This window comes from Erpetoichthys calabaricus, chromosome 13, assembly GCF_900747795.2.
Source record: "Erpetoichthys calabaricus chromosome 13, fErpCal1.3, whole genome shotgun sequence".
NCBI lineage: Eukaryota > Metazoa > Chordata > Cladistia > Polypteriformes > Polypteridae > Erpetoichthys > Erpetoichthys calabaricus.
This window is the reverse complement of record NC_041406.2, coordinates 87,511,927-87,539,490: the sequence shown is the minus strand read 5'-3', so window position 1 is coordinate 87,539,490 and position 27,564 is coordinate 87,511,927. Positions and strand designations below refer to the sequence as shown.

Below are 27,564 nucleotides of genomic sequence, written 5' to 3'. Positions count from 1 at the left end.
AATGTTAATGTCAAGTATGGAGGTTTTGTTACCTGATCCGGGAAAGTGTTTAATTATCAACTGTGTGTTATCCATTCATCCATCCATTTTCCAACCCGCTGAATCCGAACACAGGGTCACGGGGGTCTGCTGGAGCCAATCCCAGCCAACACAGCGCACAAGGCAGGAACCAATCCTAGGCAGGGTGCCAACCTACCGCAGACTGTGTGTTATACATAGAAAAATAAAAATGAACATGCTTTTGCATTCCTGTCCATTACTTTTTATTTTCAATTTGATTCTCTAGCTCAGAATATCCAAAGTTATATCATCTGTGTTTAAATTGTTTGAACTGTACTTCTTATAACTGAATCGAGCACCTTGCAAGTAACTGATTTATATTGCTATGAAATTAGCCAAATGAGTATAAGAAACCTGTTTGTTATTTGTCTGTGCATATTCGCTATGCTTCAAGCTGCTCATTCATACTCTATTTTAGTTATTTGACATAAAACTTTAAAGAAACACAAAGCAAATTCTAGCACTTAACTAGGCGATTTTAAAATAGCACACCAGATTTATTTTGACATAAACACTTTTTCTTTAATATTTTCCGAATTGCTTAATCCACTCCAGAGTTATGGGGTGAGGTTTAAACCTCTTTCAGGATTATTGGGTTCAAGGCTAAAACAGATGCTGCACAAGTGTTTGCTTTGGGTATTTAAATTGTTCTGTGTGTAGTTCTTTACATTGAAATGGCTGTTATTTACTACAAAAACAGAAAAAAATCTTTGCAATGTGGCATTTGCATTTTGAACAGCTGGTCCATTTAGATCAGTACTTGTATGTGTCCAGTCATGTTACATTTTTACTGAATGTCCTGTTGCCCTTTAATATCCAATCTACGATGATTCCACTGACTTTAATTCCAAATTTTACTTGTTCTAAGACCAAGGACAACCTCATTTCATAAAGGTCAAATTTCAACATATGTGACAAGGAAAGAAAATTGACTTGACCTTTTTGTGTTTCGACAATATATACTACTTTCTTCGGGAATCTAATCATGTTAATTATAATTGTGGGAGGAAAGAGAAAATATTTTAAAAATAGAATCATTATACATACTACTTTGCAACTTTGTGTTATTAGAATTGAAACAGAAGATTTTCAGCTTACTGTTACACCCTTTGTTCTGCGTATGTGTCTGTACTCTGATAAAGGAGGCTGATTTAATTCACAGCTTTATATGGAAATAAAGAAAAACAAAAGTGATCGAGATGAATCATTGACTTTCTGTGGACAGTAATAGAACCCAGGAGACTGAATAAAATGTCTAGTTGGAAATAATTGTGATGGATGTTTCATGATCTATTTTAAATAATTGTGTTCCATTCACTTTTAATATACCATTTTATTGCCAGGGTCTGTGATATGTTCTGTTTTAGAATCATCATGTTCTTATATATACTCGACTAGATCTGCTTTCAGTTGATTGCATTTTTGAACCGGGTCTGTATCGAAGGAGTGACACTTCATAGGAGTGACATTTCATAGGAGTGACATAAATACCATATTCAAGGAGTGACATTTTACTGGACCACACACAACTGAAAGTATGCTCGCCAAAAAAAATCATTGTCACCTCACCTTCCACTTGGATGATTGGTTGGATGGTTGTCACTCCTTTGAAATTTATATCTGAGGTTTCACTCCTTTGTTATGTCACTCCTATGACATGTCACTCCTTTGAATAGGACCATTTGAACCACATCTTGCTTGAAAAAGCACATTGTAATCTTTTTAGTTAGCTAAAAAAAGGTGTCATTTTGCTTGACTTCTCATTGAACCACATAATGGAAAAACAGCAAACAACATTTACCAGGGTTACAAATATTAATTTAATTAATAAATTATGTGTAATTAATGTGTTAAAAAACAATAATGTATTTAGAACAAAGCATCAAATGTTTTTGATGATTACAATTATTTTTAATTGTCAAAGAAATGAAAAAACAAAATCACATAAACATGCAGCATTCTCTGCAATTAGGCTAAAAATAACTAGTAACTATGATATATTTTTCTTTAGATCCCACACAGGGGAAAAGCCATTCAAGTGTCTTCAGTGCAGCAAAGGGTTTGCTTCATCTGGAGTTCTCAAAGCTCATATCCGAACACATTCTGGACTGAAGGCGTACAAGTGCCTGGTATGTGACAGCACCTTCACCACAAGTGGCAGTTTGCGACGGCACATGACCATCCACAGTGACATTCGCCCATATATGTGCCCTTACTGTCAAAAGACTTTTAAGTCTTCCCCGAACTGTAGAAAGCATATGAAAACGCACAGGTAGGTCTTTTTGCTTCTGTTATTTATATTCTCAAATTTTTGTAAAGCAGTTAAGTGAACAAGTTTTGTTAGATTTTCTTCTATATTTACACCAAAATGTTTGTTTTTATCAAAATATATTATACTACATTGAAAGAAAACATAGATATGACCTTTCCATATTATTTAAATTTCTGAGCATACAGATTTTTCAATTCTGAGCCGATTATTGTGCATGTGAGTGAGACAGACAATGTATACCAAGACTAGTACCTCCACATCTGAATCCCAAGAATGCCTGAATATTTTCTTATATGTAAACGTCTATGTGCGGAAGTGTGTGTGTGTCTATCTGTCTGGCCCAGAAGTGAGAGGTGGAGTTGGGGTAAGGGCCCCACCACCGAGGATACACCAGCGAGGCGAACACGTCGGCAAAATGAAACCTCCGAAGAAAGAGTCACCTGCTTAGCCACTTATACAGAAGCGAGATGAGCACATCGGCAAAACGAAAACTACGAGGAAGGAATCACTTGCTTAGCAGCTAATACAGAAGTGAGGTGATCACATCGGCAAAACGGTACCCCTTTTACTTTTCCTCCCGCCGCTAATACACAAGCGAGGAGAGGAACATCAGCAAAACGAATCCTCCTAGGAGAGAGATGCCCAGAGTAGTTCCTTTCAATTACCTGACATCACTACATTTCAATATTTTTTCTGACAATTTCAATAGTTCTAAGACCCTGTGCTTTTTACAGCACGGGCTTACACAGCTAGTATACATATAATGGAGTTATTAATCCAAAAAGAAGAAATGAGTGTGCCAAGTTCATTGTATTATATAAAAGGAACAAATTCCTTACTGCCCCATGTGTTCTGGCTATCACAACTTCCCATTCATATCTTACTGCCAATGTTCTTACCTCAAAACAGAGCATTTAAGCGCCACTACACTACAGTAATCCCTCCTCGATCGCGGGGGTTGCGTTCCAGACCCCCCCGCGAAAGGTGAAAATCCGCGAAGTAGAAACCATATGTTTATATGGTTATTTTTATATTGTCATGCTTGGGTCACAGATTTGTACAGAAACACAGGAGGTTGTAGAGAGACAGGAATTTTATTCAAACACTGCAAACAAACATTTGTCTCTTTTTCAAAAGTTTAAACTGTGCTCCATGACAAGACAGAGATGACAGTTCTGTCTCACAATTAAAAGAATGCAAACATATCTTCCTCTTTAAAGGAGTGTGCGTCAGGAGCAGGGAATGTCAGAGAGAGAGAGAGAGAAAAAAGCAAACAATCAAAAATCAATAGGGCTGTTTGGCTTTTAAGTATGCGAAGCACCGCCAGATAAAGCAGCTGCAAGGAAGGCAGCAATATAAAGGTAGTCTTTCAGCATTTTTTAGAGGAGCGTCCTTATACTCTAGGCCAGTGTGCGAACAGCCCCTCTGCCCACACCTCCTCAGTCAGGAGCAGAGAATGTCAGAGAGAGAGACAGAGAAAAACAAACAATCAAAAATCAATACGTGCCCTTCGAGCTTTTAAGTATGCGAAGCACCATGCGGGAAGCATGTCACTTGACAAAGCAGCTGCACAGAAGGGAGCAACGTGAAGGTAATCTTTCAGCATTTTTAGACGAGCGTCCGTATCGTCTAGGGGTGCGAACAGCCCCACTGCTCACACCCGCTCCGTCAGGAGCAGAGAATGTCAGAGCAAGAGAGAGAGAGGGAGGAAAGCAAACAATCAAAAATCAATACGTGCTGTTTGATATTTTAAGTATGAGAAGCACAGTGCGGGAAGCATATCGCTTGACAAAGTAGCCATATGTAAGCCCAGCAAGGAAGAGAGCAATGTGAAGGTAATCTTTCAGCGTTTTTTGAGGAGCGGCTGTATCCTCTAGGGGTGCGAACAGCCCCCGTGCTCACAATATATTTGAGGAGTTTTATTTAATATGTAATACGCACTCTGGTTGGGTAGCTTCTCAGCCATCTGCCAATAGTGTCCCTTGTATGAAATTAACTGGGCAAACCAACTGAGGAAGCATGTACCAGAAATTAAAAGACCCAGTGTCCGCAGAAATCCGCGAACCAGCAAAAAATCCGTGATATATATTTAAATATGCTTACATATAAAATCCGCGATAGAGTGAAGCCGCGAAAGTCGAAGCGCGATATAGCGAGGGATTACTGTATTGCCACTCATCTTCTACTCACCTTTTATTTCTCCTTGCCAGTGTTTTCCTGCCATTTGAGTGAGCCCTTACTAAAGTTTACTTCCCAACTTTAAACTCAGTTTACTACTTTCAGTGAGTAACCTTCAAATTCTATCCAAGAATCACTTCTCAGCAGTGTTCTGAGCAAGTGTCACCATCAGCATCTTTTGAAAGTACATAATAGTTACACTATGGCGATCTCAAGTGGCCCTTAAAGTAACTACATCTTTGAGCACTGAATTATCAAACGGCCAGGTATACTATTTGGCCTTTGGGATAGATAGATAGATAGATAGATAGATAGATAGATAGATAGATAGATAGATAGATAGATAGATAGATAGATAGATAGATAGATAGATAGATAGATAGATAGATAGATAGATAGATAGATAGATAGATAGATAGATAGATAGATAGATAGATAGATAGATAGATAGATAGATAGATAGATAGATAGATAGATAGATAGATAGATAGATAGATAGATACTTTATTAATCCCAATGGGAATGTCTGTAATTTAGGGTGTTTAGTTCCTGGCCAAGTGTGCAAATCACTCACCAGCATCGTTTACGAATCATGTTTGATTTTAATGTCTACTAGAATTCAACCCTCATTTAGGTGATATTTGAAAGACACCTTACATAGACAGTGCCAGGGTACCCTATCCTTTGTATTTGCCGCAGGTCCATTAAATGGTCAAGCACCATTGACTGCCACTAAGCTGCCTGCACTGCAAAATTGTCAGTCAGCCACTTCTGTTGTCACTTGCCAACACCGAGGAATTGTTGTAGCATTCTGCTGTTCCTCCTTAGTGTCTGTTTTATTATAGCCTTCTTTAAATGGCTGCCTTTATTCCTCCAATTACATCACATTGCTCCTTCTTTACCAAAACTGATGTGTACAGATAAACTGTGAATACCTCTGTAGTCAGACAACTTCTATTAAGGGTCGTACTTCTCTGGACCTGCGTATGTAATCTTCCCTCCTGATGATCTTTCTTCAGCTTGGTGACGTATTTCAACAAGTACTGCACGGCATATTTTGCTTCCGTTTATATTGGACTGGTATTGAGTGGCACAGTGATATGGAAAAGTTGACAGCCTGATAACTCTATTTGACATCCTCCCAAAATCCAACTGAATCCAATTTATAGTACTTTTTTATTTTGCAGACATTTTAAGAATATTAACTTTTATCTGAGTGATGTATCAAATTTAAGCAAGAGAAGACTATTTAATTCATGCTGACTTTGTCAGTATTGATCTTCCACCAGTCTATCTATTGTTTGATCCTGCTTTTTTAAATAAAGTGTTGGGACATCAAAGGTGACAGAATAGAAATTATTCCTGCCTGAGGATGTATACACTCCTACTTTGCCATTTTAGTGTCATAAAATGTTGGAATGCAGGAGCAAATAGGAGTGCTGGAAGAATATTCACAGAGAAACTGAAAGAATATGTGCAAACTATCACACAGAGAGTGACTGAGAACTGAATCCAGGTGTCGGGAGGTGCAAAGGAGCTGTCAACACCATTGCCACCCAAAGATTTTTTTTTTTAGATGTGGTGTGACTACAACAAAAATATAGAAAAAATAAATAAATGCAATCCTACAAAACGTGCAGTCCTCCAAAACAATTCTTGATCAACATGCCCTTCATACTCCAGTAGATGACAGTTCGGTGTATTAATTTGTGCCTGTTTCAATTGTGTGTCCTCATTTATTAAAGATATGAGCTTGCCCAGCAAATCCAACAACATCAACAACAGCAAAACTCCCTGGATGATGGAATTGCCCAGCAGGCAGTTACCTCAGAGATGCAGGTTGAAATTGAGGGTGATGACCTGCAGCAATCCACCTCTGTGAGTGCAGAGTCACAGACCATATTAAGCCTTACCCAGCAACAAGTGGTGGCTACCCAGCAAACGGACCTGGACCAGCAGCTGACAGATCAACCTCTTGTGCAAGATGAAGGTAAGTATCAATCTAAAGTTCCATTATGAAGCTTTAGTAACTAATAAATAGAAGTCTTTTACTTACATATTCTGTACATGTATTTGCTTAGGTGAAGCTTTTATCCAAAGCAGCTTATAAAAGAGAATTACGTAATATCGTAAATGTCCATCTAGAGGTCTGTTTAGGAGCTAGTGTTACAGGACAAGGTTACAAAATTGATCATCCGAAGTGGAAAAGTCAAAACAAAATGCAAGCTGGTTGCAATTCCTTGGTTACAGCCAATATCAGTTAGACAGGAATTCACAGAAGTCAGTCTTCAACTGCTTCCTAAACACACCGAGGGAGTCCGAATTATGAATTAATGTGGCAGCTTCATCCCACTACCGAGGAACTATGCACGAAAAGAGTTTAGATTGAGATTTGATGCCACATAAATGTGACATCACCAGATATTTTTCATCAGCAGACCAGAGTGGGCAAGAAGAGGCATAGGGCCTCACGAGTGTTTCCATATATATAAGTGCTTACCCCTTGACTACTCTATAGGTAAGTTTCAAGGATTTGATCTTAACAAGTGGTACTACAGCGACCCAGTGTAAAAGGCTGAAAACATCAGATTTGCTGCTGTATTTTTAATCAACTTCAGTACACATGCCCATACTCCTGCTAGCAGAGAATTGCAGTAGTCCAGACATAACAAGACCAAAGCCTGGACAAGGAGTTGTGTTGTGTACTTTGTCAAATGTGGTTTTACGATCCACTAATCACAGTGTTTCATACACCCTTCAAACCCGTAGTGCCCTGCCAAATCCATTTTCTATTAACTGTACAGGTAATCTTCCATCAGTACTGTATCTGCACCTGAACACATAACACGTTCAGGTTTATCATTTGTCTAGTAGTAACATTGATATTAATAGTATTTACATGTACACTTAAGTACAAAGGTAACATTCCATTAGATCATTAGATAAGTCATCTGGACTTGGGGAAAAAAAATGGTTATAATGGGGATTTCTTTATAATTGGAATTGGAACCAAGATTTAAGCATGGGGTACAAATAAACGGTTTATTTTTTGAAAAAATCTGTGATCCATGAATTGCTCCTGTTTGTGTTTTTGTGAGTCTTACTTTTTTTTTGATTACCTGTAACATTTTTACGTGAAAGATCATGATAAAAAGTTTGAGTCATTGTTGACTTCTGTTGTGTCATAAACATCTTTCTTTCTGCATTAAAACATGAGATTAAGTTTTTTTCTATATCAAAACTACAAAGTACATGGAGTAACAGATAAAAAAAATACAGTAATCCCTCCTCGATCGCGGGGTTGCATTATAGAACCCCCCATGAAAGGTGAAAAGTAAAAACCATATGTTCATATGGTTATTTTTATATATTTTAAGCCCTTATAAACTCACCCACACTCTTATAAACATTTTTCGCACAATTATACAGCATAAACCCTTTGTATTCTCTTAGATATTAGGTAAGATTCATTGAAATTATGTATGTAAACACACTGTTTATATACAGTAAAACCTAAATATTATTTTAAAGATATCGAGCGTCTCCGATATCACATATGTTACAGCCATTACAACAGGCAGGCCACCAGCAATAAATACGTACAATGCAAGAAAAATTGTATACAGTAAAATTTGTGTACAGTGATACTAAACTATGTACATGTAATAAGTACTGTACGTAGAAAATTAATTATGTTACTCACCAACAATGACACGGCGACTTGTCCGATAACGATGAGTTTAATTTTACTGCACATCAAAGGAGAGCGTTACAGCTCTTCTAAAGGAGCCTCTTCAGGTGACTGTGTAGCACCGCAGTTGTTCTTCTTCTGGCAGTCTTCAATCCAGATCCCTAAAGCAGATTCCATCCGGACTACCGCCTTATTACATCCACTTACAACTCGTTTTGCGCCCTGGTTAAAGGACACTGCGGCCATAGATCTAATATTTTTTTCCTCCTTTTTAAATAAAAAAGAATTGTGGACTCATTGATTCCGTAATGGTGTCCTGCAGCGGTGTAGCTGTTCCCTTCCTTCAACATATCCAAAACTTTTACCTTTTCGGAAATCGTTAGCATCTTCTGTTGCCGCTTGGGCATGGCCCCTGAAGCAGTAGCAGGAGCACGTTGATGCTGAATGAGCGAGATGAGACTTCCTGGTTAACGCAGCGGAATTGAATTCTATGCTCTGTTGCTGAGCCAATCAGCACACAGGAACTTAACTGCGTGCTCTGATTGGGTAGCATCTCAGCCATCCGCCAATAGCGTCCCTTGTATGAAATCAACTGGGTAAACCAACTGAGGAAGCATGTATCAGAAGTAAAAAGACCCATTGTCTGCAGAATCCGCGAAGCAGCGAAAAATCCACGTTATATATTTAGATATGCTTACATATAAAATCCGCGATAGAGTGAAACCGCGAAAGTCGAAGCGCGATATAGCGAGGGATTACTGTATAATTTTTAAGTTAAGTAGTCCTTTAAGCATTAATTTAATGATTTGAAAACTTTAATTCACATAAAATACAGAATGGGTAAAAATGTATCTCAGAACCTTTTATTTGGGTGGTGGTAATATGTATATGTTAAACACACAGGCTTCTCCTAAGGAAGGCCAGTGCTGACGTTATGGTTTCCAGTTTGTTTTCTGTCAGTCCATTTTCTGATCCGGCTTTATTTGTAGCTGGTTATCTAGGAGTAGAAGCCTATCCCATTAGGTATGGACACAAGGCCCTGCATACAATGACAATTTTTGTAGGCTACACACTCACATACATGGGTATTTTCACTCTCAATTCATCAAATTTAGAGCCTTCATTCAATGTTGCATGCTTATCTTTAAGAAACTAGATTACCTGGAGAAAGCCACACTGATAAGGAGAGTTGCAAACTCCACAAATACAGGGTGGTCCAGATCTAATTATGCAACTGTTCGACTGACAACCGTCTCCCCGCCATTTTGGAATGCAGGGCAGTTGCTGCCATCTATCGGCAACAAAAATAATTTTAAGTGAAATCTCTATGTGCTGTGGCAGGTGCTGTGAATTCTCTATGTAAAAAAATTTAAGTTATAGTGTAATGAAAATTGCATAATTAGATCTGGACCAGCCTATATAATACCCAGGCTAGGATCTGAGGACATGTTCTTGGAGCTGTGAGGCATCAACATTAACTATAACATCACTGTGCCACCCTGTTTATATCTCAAGCACTGCATTTCTAGTGACAAGCTGCTGTTTTCATTGTTTTATACAGTAATATATACAAATGGGTATTTGTTTATTTGTGAAGAAAATAATCAAAAGATTTGCATTAGGTTGGAAATTTCTTTTTCTGTTTAAGTAGATAAAACAAAGATTACATTACAAGTTGTAAATCTGAAATTTGAATTAAAAAGTATAAATGATACTCCAGGTAGAAGGCCATCTGTTGTTTCACGTGTCAACATTTTTTTTTTTCTTCTCTTTTTGCTGGACTGATTTTCAGATACCTTTGTGACCTCCCAGCATGCTCTCCCACAGAATATGAGCCAATTTGAACAGCAGGCACTTCCCCAGCAAGCATTTGACCAGCAGGGATTATCACAAGGTAACATATTTCCATTTCTGAGTTTAACTTGTTTATATTCCTTTTCTTTCCTTTTAATCACAAAAAACAGTTGCTTTACAATGTTTAATCTAGAGAACGTCCAAAGCCAGAATTTTCTGATTAAGAGAAAAAGTATTACTGAGTCATAAGACTTCAGAGAGCAATGGCTACAGCAAAAATTGTTTTACAGATATTCCCTTTTTATTGCACCTTCTGACAAAATGGTTCTTCGTTTGGTTCTTTTGTTCTAGAAAAGTGTTTGTATTGTAAAATGAACCAAGACAGACGGAGATAAAGACTTGTGGAATCCTGGTTGTTATGAGGGCAACAATTAAAAAGTAAGGAAAATAACTGGCATGCTGTGCCAGGTTTGAGTTTATGCTGCTACGGGTCAAGAGCTCTGTTCTTCTTGGAAGCTGGTTCCCAAATTAACCAAGACGTCTGGTGTGGTATCCGGTTATATAATAATAATAATACATTTTACTTATATAGCGCCTTTCCCATGCTCAAGTCACTTGATATGTGCTCTATACAGGAAGGGGCAGGGCATGATGTGCAACAGCCGAGGTTTCATGAGACCTCTTCCTGTAGCTTTTGTGCTCCATTCAAAACAAGGACACAAATGCATAGTTAGTGGCTGCATTACATCCTCGATCTTCCACTCATGTTTCCATTGACCAGCACCCAAGGAACAATCTTGAGACATTGATGAGAGCCACTAACTTTTCCTACCATTCTGCAAATTGCAATTGTCTTCTGGTCTTGCTATTGTCTATTTCCCCACAACCAATTTTATGTGCTGTCAGCTTGTTTCTAACATTCATCAAACTCTATAACTCCAATCAAACACTAGAATATCAGGTGTGTCACTGTGCTGGGGTAATCTCACATAGCCAGAAGTGATTATTTGATTAAGAATGAATGTCTCTTCTGCGGTGGGTTGGCACCCTGCCCAGAATTGGTTCCCTGCCTTGTGCCCTGTGTTGGCTGGGATTGGCTCCAGCAGACCCCCATGACCCTGTGTTTGGTTTCAGCGGGTTGGAAAATGGATGGATGGATGTATGTCTCTTGATAACTCATTAAAGCTTTTGTTGTGAATAACTGTGAAATGCTCTACTGACAAGGCTCCACCAACAGGGTTTTTTCCTCTAAAACCCCCCTTTAATTTCCTCCAGTCCGTGCACTTTAAATGTTTGGTGTTGCAGTGTCCCATTTCTCCACATGTATTAGATGACTACATAAAATAACTGGACAGATGGGGAGTGAGAAAAAGGAACTGAACAAAATAAAAATTGCTGTTATTCATTCATGAGCTCAATAGCACAAAGCAACTGAAGCTTGATTAATTTATGAATCTTTCTGTCATTTTCAGTGTTGCACCACTATATGGCATAACAGCAGCAAAAGTGAGAATATTATGGTATATATAAAAATAGTCTTTACTGTTTATACAGATGACTTTTCAAAGCTTTGAAAGTTTTCATACCTTCTCCAGATTGGTCATTTTCAGTAGTGTTATTCTGGATTTCGTTTTGTCTTCTGTTAGTTTTTTTTTTGTTGCAAACTGTACTGAGGGACTTCTCAGCGATTCTTTTTATTTAACCTGAATTTGTTTAAAGTAGGTAAATGTGGACTCTGATCAAATAATATTTATATAGACTGACCAATCAATTGAAAGGCTTGTGAAAGGAATTAATTTGTGCTTCACCACCACTTTGTGATAGATTTGTAAACATCTCCTTGCATACTCATTCTTTTGTTAAATCCACAGTCCCCTTTACTCTCACTCATGAGCAGTACACGCTTGAACTCCTCCACTTTGGGCAGCTATTTAATCCTCACCTGCAGGGAACAAGGATCAAGATGCTAGAATTCAAAGATGAAAGTTGTTCGATGTCAACTCGGCGAAAAGACAACTCGGCGAAAGACAACCCAGCGAAAAAACAAGTTGGCGAAAGACAACTCGGTGAAGAAACAACTTGGCGAAATATAACTCGGCAACATCCTTTACCAGTTAGGCAATAGTTAGGTTCAAAGAGATTTTTTAATTATATTTAAATGACAACGTGATTTAAAATGTTGAAAATAAATTTATATAATTGACGAACGAACTTTATTCTGCAGATAGAGCAAACTCTATCTTACATTATCTTCTGCAACCAAAATTGCTAATCCTTTATATAAATTGTATTCATTGTAATCATATGATGACATTTTTTAGAATACAAAAGGTGACCTGTGAGTACGGCTTAAGGAATATCTTTACTCTCAACGTATTGGGACTCTCATAAAGCAGGTGATTCTGTGGATTTTCCGGCACCCTATGTTGTCATTTAAATATATCATTAAAAAATCTCTTTGAACCTAACTATTACCTAACTGGTAAAGGATGTCACCGAGTTGACTTTTTGCCGAGTTGTCTTTTCGTCGAGTTGTCTGTCGCCAAGTTGTCTTTTCGTCGAGTTGCCTGTCACCCAGTTGTCTTTTCGCCGAGTTGTCTGTCACCCAGTTGCCCTTGAACGGATGAAAGTATCCTGTTATCTTATTAGACTGCCAGACACAACTTAAGACTTATCATAGAATGCTCAGGCGGGAATGGACAGCAAGTTGGTTTAGATCTTTGACTTTTTTGTTAACATCGACCATGGATCCCAACCGAGAGGTTTATATTATTTCTAAAGATGCTGCTGAGTGGAGTTTTTGTTTTTTTTTTCTCTTCTGTTGTCAGCTGGCAATTTCTCAAGAATAATATATGCAACAATAACATATACTGGTTGGGTCATGTCTGTGCTCTTCAAGTCGCAGTCATTGTGTTTATTTGCTTAAACTGATCTGTATTTTAGTTGTGTGTGTTTAGCAATTGGTAAAGTCGGTAATTGAATTATACCTGAGAACCTGTTACAGTGTTCTGATTCTACACTGTAGTGAAGAACACTATACAAAAGTAATTTAACATGACATTACTTTATCTCAGATTAGGAGATACTGATTCTCATTGCAGCTGTATCTCTTTCATTCTTGAACTATTCCAATTTGCTCCAGAGATCACAATGTGATGAGGCCGAGAAGACTACATTAAAAGGCAGGGATACAGCCCTTTTTTTTCCTCAAATAGAGACTTCCCAAACCTCACTCTCATGCAATATAATTTTGTTTTCAATTAAATAATTAAATACTATTTTATTTTACCTGTAAAACTTTAAAGGTGTGGTCACTTTTGCAGCCAATTTTCCAAGAATATTGTAACTGAAATCACCGGTTTAAAAATTTTATTTTTACTGTCTGCTGGTGTTAATAGAAATCTGAAACACAGAGGTCAATAAAAATATATTAATGTAGAGTAGGTTGTCACATGCTTTCTTTCTTTCTGTAAAAAATGCAGAGAGTTGGTTTAAGGACAAAAATCAGTTGTAACAGATCTTTATATTTAATTGTTAAAGCCAGATATACTCATTCATAAGGTATGATGAATGAAAGCGGTGGAAAAAATGTGAAAAAACAAGCATTTGTTTTAATAGAATGTATAAGAATATTTTAATGAGTATAGTAATGGGATTTAGGATGACTGCTTTTTGAAAGCTTTACTTTGAAGATTTAAGAAAATGAAAATTAAAATGCCTTTCATAGAGTTCCTGTGTGCTTCAGCTTGATGTTTAATTAGAAGTAAAAGTCATGCCAAGATTATTTGATTATAAAAGAATTAAATGTATCCTTTTTAAAAAGAGTTACCATATGAAAGGAAATTGATTTATTGTATTTACTTTTGCTTTTATTAAGTGAGATTCACTGGTACTTTTCACGTAAGCTTTTGAAATATGATCGCATTATTACTTGAATTAGCAGGGTGTGTGTGTGTGTATGCGTGCTCTAAGATCCTTTATTGGATTAGATGGGTTTGAAAATGTTTTGTTATGTTAATGTTAATGAAATACCTTCTAGGAGATCAACCAGAATGCACAATGGATTAAATACTTAATTTGAGCTTTTAGTAATGGAGGTTTAAGTCTTACTCTTCGACCGAACACAGAGACTATGACATTTTATATTATAGGCTGATTGTCATGCATTTCATGGGTTATATCTGTTTTATGAATTATGACTTGGGCTTTGTAGTTTAAGATGTGCAACTTAGAGAGTAAACTGTCAAAATGGGATCATAAGTTATTGGAATAAGATAGTGTTATGGCCCATATGGAAGACTTACATTAAAACTGTCGCTTACCTTGATATTTTCGAGAATTCCACTCTTGTGGTCACAAATGAACATGTACTGTATGTGTTAGAGGAGCAAATGTACTGTGAGTCTTTCATTTGCACTGCTCTGTTTCCTAGCTGCATGAAGCATAATGTTATTTAATATTTCTTATACTGTTTTTGCTCATATAATTCTTTCTTTTCAAGAATTTTTGAAAGTTTCTGTCATTTCAGTTGTCTGTCAGTCCAAATTTAACAGTTTCAGTCAGTAACTTTAAATATGTATGTTTATTGAGACTAGCAATGTCTAGTGCTGCATTTTATGCAGTTATCCTCTTACAATGGCTTTTTCAAATCATCGATGTGTTTATGAAGTGCATGTCTGCACAGTATTTTAATCACTTTTGTATTTGCATTGTTTTTTAAATGACAAAAAGTACATTCTTCACATCTCTGTCCTCATTTCCACACATTTGCTACTTGGAGATTAAGACTGGCACCACTGCATCTCTAGAGGTTTGCTGAAAAATCGAGCCGCATTGCCACCATCTGTGAATATGTGCCTGTGCATGTCAAACCTCGTGTTGCCCTAATTTTCTTAAGAAAAGCCACAGGATAGAATCAGAGGGTACTTTGAAGGTTTTTGTTTCATCAGAAGTGACAGAAACTTTATTTTTTGTTTTTCAAAGTTCCTCCTAGGATTGCGAACTTGAAATGATATAGGGTTATGTGGCCCAGAAAACATTAAATTATACTACCTGTCAAAAGTTTGGAATTATCCAGAAATGTTTATGTTTTTGATTAAAAGCACTAATTTTTTATCAGGAAGCCATTAAATGGATTGAAAAATACAGCAAAAACATTACTAATGTTGCTAATGACTATTACTGCTTGGAATTACTGAATTTAAGTTTATTTTTCACAAGACTCATTTTTTGCAGCCATTCATTCAGTGCCTTAATGGTAAACTGTCTTAGCTTATCCTTAATTAGTCATGTTTAAATGCTAATTGATTGTTAGAGAAACCTTTGTAATTGAACTAGCACTGCTGAAACCTGTTATACTGTTCAATAAAGCAAGTCAATTATTTTTTCTTGGGTTTCAAGATATTGGCATTCTTAAAGTTCAGTTCTGGCAAAATGAAGGTTATTCCATTTGACAGCTTGCAAGAAACTGAAAATTTCCCACAAAGGTGTCTATTACCATTTTAAGAGAAAGAGGGTAATCTGGATCTAACTAGAAAAGAAAAGGAAGGGGAAGAATGTCCCAATACATGACTAAGTACTTCAGATTGTGTAACCTAAGAAACAAACATCTTACAGGTTCTCAGTTGGTTTCTTTCTTTAACACACTCCAAATACTAGTGTCATTTGCAACAGAGAACACATGATTCCAGCATGCCTGACGTTATATTTTTTCTGTCTGTGAGTTATTTTGCCCATTTGAACCTTTTTTTATATGCCAATTTCAGGTATGGCCTTGTCTTTGAAACTCTACCTGTAAGGCAAACATCCTGGAAACATATAGATTATCTGGGTGATTCCAAACTTTTGTGCTTCTGTTAGGATTACCCTTGGTGAAATGGTCCAAGAGAAGTGAATTAGACAAAAAGTAATCCAAAATGCATAATCACGATAGTCTGAATAGGAATAATGACAACTTCACCTATATAATGACGATAGTGCTTGGTAACCATATGACTAACATAGACTGTATGAGCTAAGTCTATTGTAGAGTCAATATGTGGGGTCACCATCAGAAATGTGAAGCCAGAGAATCAGTTGAAGTACCTTTTAGGTGACACGTATTAGCAAAACAGAGTCTAATGACCAAGAAATTTGCAAAGTGGATGCACCTAAAAACTAATCAAAGTATTACACTTTCTTAAACACAGGTGCCTCAGTGCTAAAATGGTGACCACCTAAAGGACCACACAGGACTAGCCAACTATGCTAAGTCTATCTATCTATCTATCTATCTATCTATCTATCTATCTATCTATCTATCTATCTATCTATCTATCTATCTATCTATCTATCTATCTATCTATCTATCTATCTATCTATCTATCTATCTATCTATCTATCATGTAGTACCTTTCATATCTATCTATCTATCTATCTATCTATCTATCTATCTATCTATCTATCTATCTATCTATCTATCTATCTATCTATCTATCTATCTATCTATCTATCTATCTATCTATCTATCTATCTATCTATCTATCTATCTATCATGTAGTACCTTTCATATCTATCTATCTATCTATCTATCTATCTATCTATCTATCTATCTATCTATCTATCTATCTATCTATCTATCTATCTATCTATCTATCTATCTATCTATCTATCTATCTATCTATCTATCTATCTATCTATCATGTAGTACCTTTCATATCTATCTATCTATCTATCTATCTATCTATCTATCTATCTATCTATCTATCTATCTATCTATCTATCTATCTATCTATCTATCTATCTATCTATCTATCTATCTATCTATCTATCTATCTATCTATACTACTTTGTCAGACATTTTCAAGTTTTCATCCCACATCCATTGAGAACTAACCAACTGCAAAATTTCAAATTGAGAACCTACAAGTGCTGTTTTGTTTGGTGTTATTTAATGCTGGCCTTTGATGTAAACAGCAGAGTGGCTGACAATCTTTCTCACATTCTGCAGTCCTCTTTAGTTCTGGATACACTTTTTTCTATCATCAAACTGACCCACTTCTCCCTTTAGGGTTACTGGATATTTTTTTTGACCCACTTTCTAACTTTTATTAGGGTTAAAGGTTTCATCCATAGTTTACTCCTAAACCTGTCACATCATTTGCCTCACAAAATGTCCAGCACTTAGTACACGTGCACTTGGACAGCTTTAAACTTAAACAAGTTCTGAAATGCTTTCCAAACTGCTTGTTTTATAATATGTAGTGTGATATTATTTCCCTTTTCTCTTCCTCGATAGACAGTTGCTTGTCTTATGTAAGATGAATTACCATGGACTTTTTTGGGCAGAAATTCCCATGTCACTGTTTACTGTACCATAAAGTATCAGTAAATTTCTGAGTAACTTAGTACTTTCCTTTCTATGGCCAATATTTTGCCTGCCTAACAGCTTCCTAACAGCCAAAACAGTAGTAATCATAGGGCTTTGTCCACCCTGCATTATATCTGTGTGTTCAAAATAGTTTTTGAATATGTAACTTTTTAATAAAAATGTTTTAATATGCTCTGTTTTACTTTAATCTTCAGGGTTTACAATAGCAGATGGCTATAATCAACAGTCTCAGTATTCAGCTGTGCAGCAGCTACAGGATTCAAGCACTTTGGAATCTCAGGCACTCTCTTCCAGTTACCATCAGCAAAACCTGCTTCAGGTTTCCAGCACAGAAGTAGTAAGTATACTACTACAAAAAATCTGTCTGTCACTATTGGGTTTTCATCACTGTTGTCAAAGTTGTTATTTTCTCTCGTTTAGTTTTGTCAAATAATTTTTGTTGATGACATCATCATCAGTGCTTATTTTGTGAAGCATGTTATCACGATGCTTGAACAAAGATGTGTATGATCTGGCATGTGATGTCATAGTATACATGTTTGTTTTTTAAATTGCCTCATGGATTGTTTGATGTCTGCTGTTTTTTCTTTTCCAAGTAATAACTTACTGTATTTTAAATCCAAGTTTTGCTTTCTGAATCAACTCAATAATTTTATTTGGTGCTTTGGTTTCTCAATATTTTCATCTTTATTGACTACAGTTGTTTCACTAACTGCTTTCCTCAGAATCTAACCAAGGCTGTGCCACTTCTCTTTTAGGTTTTCCAAAGAAATATCTATAAAGAATTTTAAAAAATCCCTTTATTTTACTCCCATCACTTTTTCTGTAAAAAACCTTTGTTCTGAGCATTACAAGTGTAAATAATCGATTAATCAATTTAAGCCACAATGGCTTAACCGTGCCACGGGAATAAGCCTCCACAAATAATTTACAGTAAATGTTAGATGTTATCCAGCAATCCCTAAAATATAAAAAAGAATTTACAATTTTTATATCCAAGCAGTTAGCAAGTACTAAATGGTTTACTAAAAGTGACAGACAGGAAATACAATAAATGAACTGCAACAAAATTATTAAAGCTACTCATAGCATAGAAAATGACTGTCATTATTAACATGGACATAAATGTGGAGATATTCCAGGTTGGTTAATATATTCTGGTCGTGAAATCCAGAGCATTATTATTTAAGACCAAATAAGCACACAATAAAGATGCTTTGCTTCAACAGATAAACAGTATTTTCTTTTCTACTGAGTTACTTGCTGAGAAATCTACATGTTAACCTGGCTTCTCCGGGACCAATCACCCAGTTTCTCTAACCTGAATAAGGGTACACATGGCATTTTTGAAACCAGGTTTCTGCAAATAACCGGTTTATTAAAGCACATGTATACACACTCAGTGTTGGCTAAAGTCAGCAGTTAATTATCTACAATGCAAGGTAACATCCAGACAGTTAACAGCAACAATTCTGAAGTTATTGAATTATATAAAAAAACATTTTTGGAATTTACAATGTTGTCAAAATAACAATGCAAATTCTCAAACTCTTAGTGTAAGTGTAGAATAATCAAAAGTAGTGCTGATATTCTCTTCTGTACATGAGCTGTGATGTGTTGACAGCCACTTGAATGACTTGTGACAGTATGAATACCTTTGTCATTCAACAAGATTGAGAAAGGAGTATTCATTTAAATGTAAAATTAAAACACTGAAGCTGTCAAAATGTATAAAGGATATTCAAAGAATACCAACACAAACCTTTTTGTGGCTTTAAGCGATAACTGGATCTATAAAGCCATCTCAAAGTAACACTTGTAAAGTTGCTTGAATTGCAAGGCAATGATAAACCCGACAAGTTCATCTCCAATGTTAATTGAATTAAATAGCCTTAGCAGCCACCAAACAAGTAGTAACGAGCCAAAGTTTAAAAAAAATAGTTTTGGCCTTGCTTAACGTAGAATAATTGTTGAAAGCAAATGCCACCAAGCAAATAAAAGAAAATGAATTTCACATTATTTTAATCATTTGTATCTTAATAAAGGGGTGTGTGGTGCTCCCCATATCTCTACAAAAGGACGAAGGTCCAAGTCTTTAGAGTCCTGGATCTTCCTGTCTTTCTATATGGTTGTGAGACATGGACGCTACCCAGTGACCTGAGATGGAGACTGGACTCCTTTGGTACTGTGTCTCTCCGGAAAATCCTTGGGTACCGTTGGTTTGACTTTGGGTCGAATGAGTGGTTCCTCATGGAATCCCGAATGAGGCACATTACCTGCATTGTGAGGAAGCGTCAGTTACGGCACTACGGCCATGTGGCACGTTTCCCCGAGGGTGATCCGGTTCGTAAGATCCTCATTGTTGGGGACCCGAGTGGCTGGACCAGGCCAAGGGGTTGCCCACATAACACCTGGCTTCGGCAGATAGAGGGTCATTTCGGGAAGGTGGGACTGGACCGAGTTGTTTCGTTGTGTAGTGGGTGCGGCAACATGCTGTACCGGTGCATGCTCCCCAACTTCACTTGACTTGTATCTTAATGCTTTACAACCTGTCTGTGTACCGTAAGTATTTTACTATTTTTTTAACCAAAAAACTAGATGTACTTAGTGAACAATTTCTGCAAAGATAAGGATAATATTGCTGTATAGGAAATAAATGGACAACTTAAATTCAAGCCTTAGACTCTTCTTTGGCTTCGCATTGTGATTGCATCAATAAAATAACTTTTGTGTTGTCTTACAATGACATTCAGACTTATAGGAGCTACATAATGGATTCTCTCCTGTTTTGGTCACTTTATTATATATGTGTTGTTTAATCAAGCTGTAAATGGGCTACTTTTACAGAGTAAAGAAACTAATGGACCAATATATTTGGCAATAATTCAGTGCAATTTTTAATCAAATTACAGACAAATCGTCTCCTACAGGAACCTCCCCAAAATGACTTGCATCTGCCACCTGAAAGGACAGATTATCAGGAAGAAAATGAAGAACACAGCAGACGTGCATACAGGTTAGTAGCCGTAAATTGTGACTGAACAAAGACTTTCATCACGTTAATTATCATGGTTTTAAAATAAAAAAGAAATATTATTATTGTTATTGATGCTGTTGTTATTATTATTGTTATTATATTATAATTCAATTTATTCCTGTATACCGCTCTTCACCAAACACACACTTGGAATACTCCATATATGTGATACAGCTGATAAGCTCAAAGATTGTCCGATATGTGTTCTTGTTGTGGTTTTGCACCATCTGTGCCTGTCCGTAACATTGGACATGTCAAAGTCAAAGTGAACTCTATTGTCTTAACTATATACAAGTATACAGATAGACGAAATTGCGAAGGGCGTATCACTTCTATTTATGGTATCACTTTAGATTAGGTGTCCCTAATTACACTGTACTTACCATGTACAGTGGACCCTTGACTTACGAACTCAATTCGTTCGTGAGGGCTGGTTGTAACTCAAGTTGGTTCTAAGTCAAGACTATTTTTCCCATAAGAAATAATGGAAATGCCCTTAATGTGTTCTGAACCGCCCACAGCAACACTTACTTAACTTTTTTTAATAGAAAAGGGTTGTATAATGTGCATAATTTACCAAAAACACCAATACTTTTTCTAATGTACTAACCAAAAAGTTATAAAAAGTGCCTAGCCTACCAGAAACAACAATTTCATACTGTACTCACCATTTAAGTTGACATCTTTGGCTTGCAGGAAGGAAGGAGGAGGAGAATGAAATGGAAGGTGGTTATTGTTTGGAAGGAGTTTCCTTATACAAATCTTTTCTTTTTAAAATTGTCGAGATGGTGGATTTCGACATGCTGTACATATTAGCGACATCAGTCACACGAAAGCCACTCTCATATTTCCACACAATTTCCTTCTTCGTTTCGATTGTGATCGCTTTCTTTACCTTCGTTACCTTGATTCCTTCCTTAGCAATTATCGAAATAAATTATATAAATCACTGCACTGACTGAAATTACATCCACAAACACATGTATTTGGGCTTTGACTGATGCTTACAAACACTCTCGGCTGTTTGTTTACAATCGCACAAGCGGATACACATGACCGAATTCGGGTCGTAACGCAAGATGTTGGTCATAATTCAGAACAAAAATTTTGGTCATAAACCAGGTTGTTCGCATGTCAGGCCAGTTGTATATCAAGGGTCGACTGTAATTACCTGTATAATTGCAGAGTAACTATGTATTGTTACCTTGTACTTACTGTGCAATACAGTGTAACGCAACATAGTGGCAAGTGTTTGGTTGCTCACACAGGGCTCAAAAGTTGTTTACTGGGGTTGAAACAAAGGTGTATGTTGTGTATTGACCAAGTGAAAAATGTCCACTTCTGAGCAATGAGCCAGCATCAAAATTTGCTAGTTTCACAGCAAACAGACAATTGAAACACTAATGTTACAACAATTTTGAAGATTTTTGAAGGGAAGTGTGTAGTGTTCTTAAGGATGAAGCAAAGACACTCACAGAAGTACGTTTCTAATGCTGTTTATTCATTAACCTTATACAACTAACAATGTGTACTGTGTTCGATAGTCACACTCTCCCCTATAGAGTCATATATCCCTAAAGACACAGACTGTAATAGTCAATACCTGAGCCTAAAGTAATTGACAATAGCATTACTGAATAATCGCATACAAAAGAGTTTACATAAAACGGTGATTGTTATGAAAGACCCCAGAACTTATTTACAAATGTGATGCAATTCTAATGCATTACCACATTAAAATATATACATTGTCACACATGTGCGCATGGGGCATTAGTGCACCCAGTCAACCCTTGTTTCAGAAAGCCCATTGACTGCCCCCCATGTGCACAAGCTAAGCAAGAAGTAAAACATAAATAAGTATCAGTGATTAAACATTTTCATCATCAATTTCATTCATCCTTTCTTGGTTTGAGTGATGGTGGCAAAATGGATGAGTAAGTCTGACCAGGCCACCCCATCCTTAGCAGCTTCCTACAGTTGCTCTAGATGCTCACAAACCAATTAAGATGATATAATCCCTGTATCATGTCCTGAGGCTGCTGTGGGGTTTTCTACCAATTGGCCATACTTGGCACCGTGGTTGATGGTCAGTGCCCATTCCAATTTACATACATAAATCACGTCAGCAGGCTCCTCTTGATTCGTAGAGAGGCAGGAGTTTTTCTCTGGGGCCATCTTGTCTCACCAAGCTCCTCACCTTGTCATAACAGCCCTGCCATGGATTGTCTTATCCACCACTTGCCCTTGTGTTTGGATTTTTTGGGCACCACCCAGAGCTCATGCCAATGTATACATTTAATCCAAGACCTGACATGTTGTTAAGGTAACATAATGTATAGTTGCACTACTGTTTGTGTACATGCACTTACAAATTGTGAAATATATTGGTAAACAATGTCTATTAAATAAATAAAAAATACGAACAGTGATCAGTAACACTCAGAGGTTTTTTGTTTATATATCACTAATTGCAAGGTATTCCTTTCATTTGAATTGCATATTTGTTCCATTCGGATGGCAGTTAATCTGTTTTTTTAAAAGGCATAACAGGAGGTCACTGCATTAACTACCTGTCTTCCTTAAACAAATAATTGAGCTCTGCATAAACCTTTAAAGCCTTATTTATGAAAATAATAATTTCATTCATTTTTTTGTTGTGATTCTCAGATACTATAATTATATATTTAATGGAAAGTACTGATATTTCTAAAGCTGTTGACCCTGGAGTTATATGACAAAAGAGTCTACTCTATTTTATTTGTGTATGTGATACAGTGAAATGGAATTTGTGGACCAGGGCTAAAATAGGAAAGCTGTACAGTATGCCAATGATAATATATATATATATATAAATAAATAAAAACCTTCATTTCCACATAAGGAAGTCTTCATGTGAAAGTAAATCTAAATTAATGTCAGAGAAGCCACAGTGATAAGAAGCTGATTTATGCTCTTTAGAAAACTTATCAAGAAAATGCTAGGTAAATTAAGGGGTAATTTTCAAGTATCTGACCCTTCACTGTGGCATTTCCATTTAAATTATTTTTATAGCAAATTTATGTCTAGGAAAGAGGATGTTTAAAATGCATTTTAGGCCAGGGCTGGTTATTACTTTTCCATAGTCTGCTCTTTTTCTAAAAGTAACATTCAGATCTGTTACTAAAGAGTGCATAGCTAAATTATCAAACATTGCAGCTTCTTACAGTATGCAACCTTTAGACAACTGCTAATATCAAGGTGCCATATTTTACATTTAAATGATGTAATTGGGCAGCATGGTAGCGCAGTGGTAGCACTGCTGCCTCGCAGTTAGGAGACCTGGGTTTGCTTCCCGGGTCCTCCCTGCGTGGAGTTTGCATGTTCTCCCCGTGTCTGCGTGGGTTTCCTCCGGGCGCTCCGGTTTCCTCCCACAGTCCAAAGACATGCAGGTTAGGTGCATTGGCGATTCTAAGTTGTCCCTGGTATGGGTGTGTGTGTGTGTGTGTGTGCCCTGCGGTGGGCTGGCGACCTGCCCGGAATTTGTTTCCTGCCTTGCACCCTGTGTTGGCTGGGATTGGCTCCAGCAGACCCCGGTGACCCTGTAGTTAGGATATAGCGGGTTGGATAATGGATGGATGGATGGATGGTGTAATTGTTATCCAAAGCTTATTTTTACTATCATTAGAAGAAATATAAATAAAAAAGAGACTTTTATTTAAGTAGAGCCATTGACAAATATTCTGTAGGATGAAAAATAAAATATAAACTATTCAAAGTTTTATTTGAAACAAATAAATGATAGTCACCAAACATTCAGCCTTTCAGTATTTAGTGTTGTTTTCCTTTGTTTCTGCTCTGCTTCTTGTTAATTGTCATTCTTACAATACAATACAAGGAGCAAACTACACAGAAGAAACAGAAATTAACAAACAACCAAAAAAGAGAGTTATGCATTTAAAGCTATAGAAAAAATACAAATATTTCTAAATGTCTTGCAAATGTACAAATCATGCTGCTGTGGTTTTTCTGAATGCAGAGTAAGAGAAGAGGAAAAGGAAGATCTAATTATATGAGATCAGTTAGAGGGAAAATGACAGTCAAACTGGTGAGGATAAAAACTTATAGCCACGGGAGATTCCCTAGTACTGAGTTTGAGAACCACTTACGCAGCACCTATAAGATGTTTTCACCCCCTTGGAAGTGTTCACATTTTATTGTCATACATCTTTGATTCACGGTGGATATAAATATATTTTTTTTTGACAATGATCAGCAGAAAATGGCTTTTTAATATCAAAATGAATACAGTGCAGATCATTGCAAAGTGATCTAAATGAATTACAAACACACAACATAGTTAATCTCATAAGTATTCACTCTCTGTAAAATGACACCCCTGAAACAACACTGTACAGTTAGCTTTAGAAATCACAGAATTAGTTCAAAGTAGATCACTTTCTAGGGTTCCAGTTAATTGTAGTATTACTCCACTTGTATGTGGAAGGGACAGCTTGTTGTGGTTCAGCATGGTGGCCTAACCTACACAATGAAGACAAAAGACCAGTCCACTCAACTCCATGAAAAGATGAATAAAAAAGCACAAGTCAGAGAATGGATACAAGAAAATAATAAGTCACTGAATATTTAGTTAAATCAATCATTAATAAATGGAAAGAGTATGGTACTGCTGTAAGTGTGCCTAGAAATGGCCATGCACAAAAACTGAGTGATCCTACAAGAAGAAGATGAGTGAGCGAGGCCACCAAGAGACCTAAGATAACTCTTTTGGAGGAACAGGTTACAGTGTAGAAGACTGGAGACACCATGCAGACAACAGCTCTTGCCCAGTTGCTTCACCAGTTGCAGCTTTATAGGGGAGTGGCAAAGTGAAAGCCTCTGCTTAAAAAAAAAATGAAGAGAATTTGCCAGAAGGCACATAGGAGACTCTGAAATCAGCTGGAAGGAAAGGTGTTATGGTCTGATGAGAACAAAATTGAGCTTTTTTAAGCAAGTGTGTAAACCAAACTCAGCACATTATCAAAAGACACCATCCTTACTGTGAAGCACGGTGGTGGAAGGATCTTACTGTGGAAATTCTTCTCTGAAGCAGGCTTTCGAAGGTTTGTGAGGCTAAAATGAATGCAGTAAATTACAGGGGTATCCTTGAGGAAAACTTGATGCAGTCAACAAGAAACCTGTGCCTTAGGGGTAGATCTTCAGTCTAGCAAGACAACAACCCCAAGCATGAAGCCAAAGCTACACAGGAATGTCTTAAAAATTATGTTATCCAATGTTGTATGATAATAAAATGTAACAACTACTAAGGATGTGAAAACCTTTTATAGGCACTGTATAGAACATTCATTCCATTTTACTGTTCATGCTATTACATATTATAACAAGTTTGAACATACATGCATATCAACCAGTAAATCATGGAAATCGAATGAAACAAGAAAGGTTTATAAATCCTGACAGAAAAGTACTGCAGTAAGTTTGTTATTTTTTAAAAAATTTCTGAAAAAAGTTTGTCGGAATCACATTTCTAAAAGGTGTAGGGCTAATGATAAGAAAGTTGTGAAACAAGAAACTCAGGATTATTGATTATGTATTTAGACCAGCTGGTCATCCATAGTATAAATGCTATTGTTAGTTGTTGGCTTTGGAGGAGCTATGGCTAACTGTAGTTTGTATTTCTTAAGCCTAAAATTTTCTAAAGGAGCACCCACTGTAGTGTTAATATAGCTATTAACATATTGTGGAAAGCAGCCCGGACACAGACAGGCGGACATTGTTTTAAGCACCCAACACACGTTTATTATACAACTATTTACAAGTCAGTGACACACACAACCCCAAAACTCCCCCAAAGTCCAGGCCTCTGTACAATGCCTCTTTCTCTCAGGTCCGCCTCCACTCCTCTCCTCCCGAGCTCCATCTTCTCCACTCCCAACTCAAGCCATCGACTGGAGGGAAGCGGCCCCTTTTATAATCACCCGGATGTGCTCCAGGTGCCTCCCGATTAGCTTCCACCAACACTCCCCAGTGTGGCGGAAGTACCGGCTGCGCACCCAGAAGCACTCCGGGTGTCCCTGGTCTTCTTCCCCCCAGCACATCCGGGTGTGGCAGAAGTGCTGAGGGCCAGGGCTTCTCAGGTATTGGGGCGCCCCCTGGCGGTGACCACGGGCCCCTATAAGGTTGAGCTTCCAAGTTCAGTTCCCGTGGTCCCCAAAGCAACCAGGGTGGTCGCGTGAGCCCTCCTCCGGTCCTCCCGGGCATCCCGGCTGGGTACCACCCCCAGTCGCTTGCCACAATATATTATATGTTATCACCCATAAACAAATAAGCAATTCAGATGACAGCAAGTTCCCAGATGTGTATGCAGCTATTAACTAGTAGCTAATAACTTTCAGTGGAGAATTGTTTTGCAGTCAGGATTGGCCATCAGATATATACTGTAATAGTGGAAAAAATATGCAGTACATTTGTCGTGACATCTCTAAAAACTAAATTTGAAAGAGTAGTTTAATCAGTAATTCAAATCACACAGAATATTTTTCTGTTACACGTTATAAGACAGATGATTTTAGAAGTTCTCCAGTGCTTTTTATATATGAGTCACTGAAATATTAAAACAACACACTGTATTTAAGATTAAATTAACCATATTTTTGTGAAATTGGCCCCCTGAAGATATTTCATGTGGCCAGACAGACAGAAGTGACGACGACAGCAGGTGATTTTCGCTGTGCATGGTTTTTTTATGTTCAGTCTTTACCTCATTGATCCTTTGGATTTTTTTAAACAGATTTCTTTGACTTTTTTTTCTCTCTCTCTAGATGTGCTTATTGCAATAAAGGTTTTAAGAAGTCCAGCCACCTGAAACAACATGTACGCTCCCACACTGGCGAGAAACCTTTCAAATGTAATCAGTGTGGCCGATGTTTTGTGTCTGCTGGAGTGCTCAAATCTCATTTCAAGACCCACACAGGTAATAGCCTCTGGATATTACTGTGATAAAAATTGTCTTAGTACTTGAGTAGCTTGTTATTATGTTCATAAAAAAAATGTTGTGTATTTTAGACACTGAAGGTGTCTGTATTTATTTCCATTAAGCATCACACATGTCTGATTTTTACTTTGCTGTTCATTTGGTTTAATTTTCAAAAGTTTTTGCACAT

The 27,564-nt window shown here is 37.1% G+C and overlaps 1 protein-coding gene across 3 annotated transcripts in view; it reads left to right on the top strand.

Moving 5' to 3' along the window:
• Nucleotides 1–27,564, top strand: part of LOC114663460 (zinc finger protein 236-like) — a 181,934-nt gene that overhangs the window by 83,593 nt on the left and 70,777 nt on the right. For all 3 annotated transcript variants that reach the window (XM_028817205.2, XM_051935699.1, XM_051935700.1), the window contains exons 13-18: nucleotides 2,072–2,332; nucleotides 6,256–6,500; nucleotides 9,994–10,095; nucleotides 17,559–17,701; nucleotides 20,277–20,380; nucleotides 27,223–27,374. In XM_028817205.2, coding sequence (XP_028673038.1) covers nucleotides 2,072–2,332; nucleotides 6,256–6,500; nucleotides 9,994–10,095; nucleotides 17,559–17,701; nucleotides 20,277–20,380; nucleotides 27,223–27,374 — 1,007 coding nt within the window. The remainder of the gene's footprint in view (nucleotides 1–2,071; nucleotides 2,333–6,255; nucleotides 6,501–9,993; nucleotides 10,096–17,558; nucleotides 17,702–20,276; nucleotides 20,381–27,222; nucleotides 27,375–27,564) is intronic.